This window comes from Falco punctatus, assembly GCF_963210335.1.
Source record: "Falco punctatus genome assembly, chromosome: 9".
Lineage (NCBI taxonomy): Eukaryota > Metazoa > Chordata > Aves > Falconiformes > Falconidae > Falco > Falco punctatus.
The window spans coordinates 1,800,499-1,807,500 of record NC_137589.1 but is presented as its reverse complement, the minus strand read 5'-3'; the positions used below and the strand labels follow the sequence as shown (position 1 = coordinate 1,807,500).

Below are 7,002 nucleotides of genomic sequence, written 5' to 3'. Positions count from 1 at the left end.
GCTCGGGGGCCGCGGGCCGGCAGGAATGAGCCGGGGGGCAGGGGCAGGCTGGGCCGGGCGGGGGCACGCCGGGGGTACCCCGGCAGCTAGGCGGCACGGCTGGAACTGCCATCTCTGGGATCTGATCTCCAGAACACTGTAAATTATTACTCGTTCTCACCTTCCTCCTCACCTCACCCCTCCGCCGCCGCCCCCCCACACCACACACAAAAAAATTTAAATGGTGAAATGTCTTTCCGGAAAATAAAATAAAAAATAATTGATAAAAAACACGACGAAAAATAAAAATCAAAAAAGTTGATTAAATCCAAGGCCAGCGAGTAGCTTTCTGTCTTTAATTGCTGTGCTGCAATGCTGATAACACGTAGTTATCATCGGAAAAGTTGACCAAGACAGGTTAAATAATTTAATAAGGAACTGCTTGTAATTATGTTATTTACAAGGTATGACAGAGGTTTGAGGAAGAAACAGAAGCTGATCTCAGGGAAATGGACGGGTTTGGGTGACCCCTGGAGCACGGAGTTTGAATTATGGAGATGGGGGGCTGAGAGGTGAATATGGACTAGAGGAGAACAAGATGACTTTTCACCTCAGCACATTTAACTTTTAAATCCAAATAAACGTCTCGTGTTACTGGATCATCGCATTATAAAAGAAAAGGACTAATCCGTGGCCGGTTGCGGAGCGCCTGGGCGGAGGGGCTGCCCCTTCCTCACCGGGGGAAATATCGCCAAAAAAAGTTACAAGGGGAGGGGGAACAACAACTGCATTTTAAAATAAACAGGGCAAGTTGATTTTTTTCCCCCTTTCCTTTCTCCCTTGCTAAATTAATTATATCAAACATCTGTTCACATGACGCTGTACCTAACGCCACACACACTAGTGATGCCAAGACTTCCTCCGACAGCAACAACACACCTTGTTCGCCCTTTAACATCTCCTCCGGTAACGGGTATTGGAGTGACTCGCTCAGGTAAATGAGAAATAGGTGCGGTCCCACCGGTTTAACATCCTCCCTCCCCTCCCCCTGCCCCCCCTCCCCCCCCCCCCCCCCCTCCCCAAGCGAGGGCAACATACAAACTTAGTAACTCGCGTGTAAAGAAAAGCGTAAACTTTCTCACCTGTTTGGTCATTGAGTCTATTAGACGAACGTACAGGTCCTGCTCCGTCCTAACTCCTGCGGAGGGAAAGCAGAGAAAAAGTCCTGTCAGGATTTCAGTGCCGAGCCACCCAAATGACATAACGAAAGCATGAGGTCAGGCAGCTCACTGCCATGGGCAGGGACGGCCGCTCGCGCCAGGCTTAAAATAAAAATTACAAAAAAAAAAAAAAAAAAAAAAAAAAAAAAAAAAAAAAAAAGAGATAGAAGAAAAAAAAGGCCAGAAATCACCTAGTGCCGGGCTTCTCGCCCCCGGCTAGACCTGGCGCGGCGGGGCCGTCCCCATCAGCCCCCCGGCCAGGCTGGCTGCGGCCCCACGGCCGCGGGGGGAGGGCGGCACGCGAGGCCAGCGGCGCGCGGGGGGCCGGCGGCGCCGCGTGCTTCCCTGGCGCGTGGGGACCCCGCTCCGCCCGGGCCGGGGCTCCGCTCCGCCCGCTCCCCGCGCTCACCCCAGCCCAATAATTACCATTAATTCGCAAAACTGGAAAAAAGTCACTTAAAAGTGATGTTCTGCTGGAGCAGCTATCGATCCCCTTTTTTACTTTCCACTTCAAGACCAACCGGTTAATCATGTGAAGTACCATTGACTTATTGATCGTTTATGTTTTGTTTTCCTTATATGCCAAGGAAAGAGCCGTGTTTACATGCGTGTAATTTTAATCTCCAAATCTTTATATCCTTTTCCAAAAGGCCTTGAAAAAGAAAGTGAGACTTTTCTGCGGCACACAGACGTTCAAAAATGAGATAACGACAACTTACCATTGCTATACAATAACTGAAGTTTATAATGAATTCCATTGTTAGTTTTTTCATTGTTTGGCTCCTGCAAGTAACGATAAATAATTACATTTAGCATGAAAAATATCTCCCTCCTCCTGACGTACATTTTTCTCGTCCCTGAAGCGGCTCGGAATTAACAGTTTGCAGAAATTCAGCCCACGGTCACTTTTGTGGAGCGCTGATGATGTCATTATCTCGGTGCAAATATGTCATGTTTAGCCGTTTTCCCGGCGTTAAAATAAGTCGGGGACGCGGCAGTAAGTTTCTAAACCCGGGGTCTATTCGGAGCGGCCGTAATAACGGGGGGACCCGCACGTGGTCTGGGCGCCTCTGGAGTACCGTTAGGGCTGCCGTGGTTGAAAATTATCTTTGATCAATTAAATCACGCTTAAACGTTTTTGTTTGTCTGGGGTTTTTGTCCAAAATAATAATAATTAAAAAAAAAAAAAAAAAGATAACAGGCAGACTTACTTTCTCTTTCTCCACAAAGTCCACAAAAGCTGTTCTCTCAATCTCCACTGGCTGTCCCTGCCTGTCGTACAGAGCTAAGACGAAGTGGAAAAAATTGGATTTTCTGAGATTGGAAGGCGGCTGTTTCTCGAAATGTGCCCGAGCCAGCCCCACGCCGCTGCGGGAGAAAACAAGACAAGGCGCGGGTGAGAGCGGCCGGCGCGGCGGGAAGGGGCGCGCAGGCACCGCGGCCGCGGGGGGATGCGGGGAGCGCGGAGCGGCGCGGAGCGGGGAGGCTGTAACTGATACGGGGCGGGCGGGGGGGGGCGGGGGGGGGGGGGATTTACGGCCGGGATGAGAAATACAGGAGGAGAAAACCGCCGGGAGAGGATTTGGCAGACGTACCTTTGGGCGGCCGTGTTAGCATCCACTACCCCAGCAGTATGCATCCATGAGCGGACGGGATTCATCCCACTGCCCAGCGGTTCTTCTTTCATGGTCGTCCCACCTCTTGGTATATTTTCCTGAATCCCAAACATTAAAACAAATTTGGGCAAAACCAGCTCCTAACCAAAAGGGGTTAAAATTGAGGGAAATGTCAGATACGGGGTGGGTTGGTTGTTGCTTGATTTTCTCTCTCTCTCTCTCTCCTTGGCGACTGGAATATAAGAGATGACTTTACTCCCTGTGATCAGTAGGAGAAAAGCCCAGTTCAAGTCTTGCTTCCTTCTTCAATCTGTCCTGTATTGGCACGACATAAACAATTTACTGAGTACTTCTGTGCAGCGAGTTGGATGGCGTTCCAGTTTGGTGGTTTAAAAAAAAAAAAAAAAAAAAAAAAAAAAAAGAAAGAAAAAAAAAAGAAAGAAAAAGTGTAACTGCAGCCGGCGACACTGCGAGGTTGCTTTTTTTGGGGGGGGAGGGGGGGGTAAAAGAATAAATATTTTTGTTGTTGTTTGCAGACGCGCTCAACGTGGTGTCATCCTAGTAAAATCGCCTCGGAAAAAAAAAAAAAAGCTTCAGGACACTGCTGAATCGACCACTTTCTGGCAAGGCTCTCCTGCTCCAAAAGACAAATAAACGGGAAAAAAAAAAAAAAATACTGATTACCGCGGAGGTGTTCCCGGGCACACGGGAGAACGGGGCGCGGGCCCGTGGCGTCTCACGGAATGGACGGAGGCGCGCAGAGCCCGGCCCTCCCTCCCCGAGGAGCGCGCCCTTCCCCGGGAGCCGGGCCCCCGCCACCGCGGGAGAGGTGTCGTCACTGATGACGTCGCCGGTGGGCGGGCTCAGCGCCATATATGGAGCGTGGGGTTCAGGCGCTCGCCGCCGCGCTCCTGCCCGGGGCCGGGCCCCCCCCGCCCCCAGCCGAAGGCCCCCCCCGCCCGGGGCCGGGCAGGAACGCGCCGTCGAGGTCCCAAGTATCTTCTTCAAAGTGGTTTCGAGGAACCGTCTCAAGCGCCGGGCCACGGGTGACCCGCCCCCCCGCCCCCCCTCGCCCTCGTGGGCCGCAGGACAGAGAGAGGAAGGGTGGTCAGGGAGACGTGACCCTCGTGGAGGGTCGTGGGGGTGTCGAGGCGGGGGGGAGGGGAGCGTGGGGACGGACAAAGGGCGGCTGGAGCCGAGCAGCACCCCTCCGCCAGCACAGGACAGAATACACACACAGCCGCGCACGTAAATACATCTATTTGAAGTGTTCATACACACAGACACACATATCCACAGCTATATGTCCGCCTTGTCCATATATATCTATATATCCGCCTCGAGTGATAAGCCTTTTCCGCCCAGTGCGGATTAGGACTTCCTTTTTAATTTTTTTTAAATTATTATTATTATTTCTTTTTGTGAATTGCTAAGGTCCGTGCGTTAATATTTTAATTAATCGGTGAAAATCGAAGTCCGATTTGCGTTATCAGGAGACCCCCTGATCCTTTCTCCAAGGGGTGAGGGCGGGGGGGAAATATGTGTTAGAAAGCAATCTATTTTGCTGGTGTTGGGGGTTAATGACTATTGCCAAAGATAAGTGAATTATCAAAGCTGTTGCTCTACCCGATCTCAAAATCCATTACATTGCTGGCCGTCTAATTAAATACGTAAGTATAATAAAATCATATTTTATGACTATTTGAGGGTAATGAGATTAGTCTTTAGAAGCGATCGCCACATATTAAAGATGCCACTGTCTATAGAATGTTAATAACCTTAAATCAAAGTGTATGGAAACTATTCATGATAAATTAAAAGAAAATTCCTGTATTCATAATCAGCCCGGAGCTTTTGAGGTACAGTAGACCAGATTACAAACCCAAACACTTTTATCGCGGAGGGACGAGCAGACCAAAGTTCCCAAACAATGCGGCGCTCGGGCTGGAGGTGGCATTTGGTGGCACCGACACATTGAGGGACCCCGGGCGGGCGCCGGGGGTGCCGGTTCCCCCCAACCCGCCAAATCCGCCCTCCTAAAAATAAGGTAAAACCGCCCAACAACGCTATAATTGTAACATATTTCCTAAAATGCACAGAACAATGCCGAAGTTGGTTCTTCCCTCTGCTAACGAAAGCATAATGCTTAAAATCATTTACAGTATCTTTAATTCAGATTACACGCGCCAAGGCGATTTAAATCTGATTACCAAATTAGAAGGTTTTAAAACAAATCCTTTTAAATCTGATACTGTTGACTAAGGGAGGAGGGGGGGGGGGGGAAGTTCCATAAGCCCATCACATAAGGTAACGATCCTGCCCCAGAAAGAAAGGGAGTTTTAAACCTTTTTGACAACAAATGCAGCTGCCCCACTATTTTGGACGATATTAAGCGAAAATGAATGCAAATCTGTGTTCAGAAGCCATCTGGCCAGAAATGGGGGAATCAGCTGCTCTTCACAACAGGCTCTGAGGCTGAATCTATTTCAGCTCATTTTCTAGATCATCTGGTCCTGCACCCAAAGCGTGGAAAATACGGTCTTTATCATTCACCAACTTTATCTTTTTTTTGTCACTCCGCGGCTGGCTGCGAGCTGCCGGCAGCCGGGAGCCCGCCCGGGATGCTCTCTACCCGCACCGCTCCGCGCCGCTCCGCGCCAACCCCAGGCCGGCATCCCGCGGGGCCGCCGCCCTCCGACGACTCCGCCGCGGCCCGGGAGGGGCGGCCGGCCCGGCGGCAGGGCTTCCCTCGGCCCGGGACCGGTGTCGGGGAGGCCGGCAGGGCCGGGAGGGCGGCCCGCCGCCGCGGCACCTTGCACCGGCGAGCCGGCGGGGGAGCGGGGCCCCGGCCGCGGCCCGGCGCCGGGCGGGCAGGGGGTGTGCGCGGCTGCCGGGGGCGGCCCGAGCCCTCTCGGCTCCGCGGCCCACCTCCTCCTCCTCCTCCTCCTCCTCCTCCTCCTCCTCCTTCTCCTCCTCCTCCTCCTCCTCCTCTGGCGCGGCGCGCCAAGTCTCCCTTTTGTGTGAATTTACGGGGTGAGGCTTCAGTGATCCCCCCGCAAATTTGCATTTAAATAGCGACATCAAGCGATTCGCGTGCCACACACCAGTGGGCTCCCAGATGTCACGGCGGAGCCGGTCAGATGGCCGCAGCCCAGCTGTCCCCCCGGCCCAGCCCCGCTCTGCGGCCCCCGCGCCCGGGGCGCCCCGCCGCCGCGCCGGCACCGCCTGCCGCGGCCCGGGCGGGGAGACCTCCGCGGCCGCGATAAATCACGCCCGGGAGCGCGGCCGTCTTCCCCCTCGCCTCTCGCCCCGCACCGCATAATAACACATAATCACACGCCGTACGTGGATCGCGCAGATTAAAATTGATAGCCTCATTTCCACTGCCGTTATAGGATTCTCCTAAACTTTTTTTTTTTTTTTTTTTTTTTTTTTAACTCGGGACAATCCTCTCGGGACCATTATCTTAATCATTTCACTTTTTTTTTTTTTCCTCTCCCCTCCCCTTTCACGTTTGAAATCACAAGTTTCAGCCCGTATTGACTTTACTGTGAATTTCGTCGCGGACCTGCGTGGGCCGCCGGCCGGGCCGCCCCGCTCCGCGCCCCCCGCCGCCGCTTCCACCGCAGAAACTTTCCCAGCGAAAAGTTGCGCCGGGAGCGGCGGCCCCGGCCCCGGCCCTGCCCCGCGCCAGCTCCCCGCCGCCCTGGGGGGCTCGGCCGGGCCCCGCGCGAGCTCGCCGAGGTGCATATTTCAATTTTATTGTTTGAAGGCGCCGTCATTACTAACGTGCTCGGTTACAGTAGGTGTAATTTATGCCCGGTTTAACCGAAACAAATCTCTGCTAACTCCCGTTTCCTGTGCTGCAGAGGGGTGATAAATTTGTATTTTCGGGTATTTTCAGCCGAGCGGCGGACGCCCAGGTACCGCGACTCCGCTGTCGGGGCGGGGGCTGGCCGCCGGCGGGGACTTCGGGGCGTAAATTCACGGGAGAGGCGCGGCGGAGGAGGTAATTAGCGCGGGGGCGCAGCGGGCCCCGGCCCTTGCGCGGGGCGTCGCGCAGCCTGCGCCCACGGCGGACCGGCGGCCGTGCAGAGGCCGAGCCGGGGACCGGGCTCGGCAGCGGAGCCGAGCCCCCGGCGGGGGCTGGGGTGCTCTTTTGGGGCACACCGACCCCCTCCGCCGCT

At 54.0% G+C, this 7,002-nt stretch overlaps 1 protein-coding gene across 13 annotated transcripts in view; it reads right to left on the bottom strand.

Annotated features, from left to right (window-relative positions):
- EBF3 (EBF transcription factor 3) overlaps positions 1-3,357 on the bottom strand; it is a 143,940-nt gene extending 140,583 nt beyond the window's left edge. For all 13 annotated transcript variants that reach the window (XM_080403429.1, XM_080403438.1, XM_080403430.1 and 10 more), the window contains exons 1-4: positions 2,795-3,357; positions 2,411-2,567; positions 1,919-1,982; positions 1,122-1,177 (exon numbers count right to left, since the gene is read on the bottom strand). In XM_080403429.1, coding sequence (XP_080259555.1) covers positions 1,122-1,177; positions 1,919-1,982; positions 2,411-2,567; positions 2,795-2,928 — 411 coding nt within the window. In that variant the 5' untranslated portion in view covers positions 2,929-3,357. The remainder of the gene's footprint in view (positions 1-1,121; positions 1,178-1,918; positions 1,983-2,410; positions 2,568-2,794) is intronic.
- Between the last annotated feature and the right edge of the window lie 3,645 nt (positions 3,358-7,002).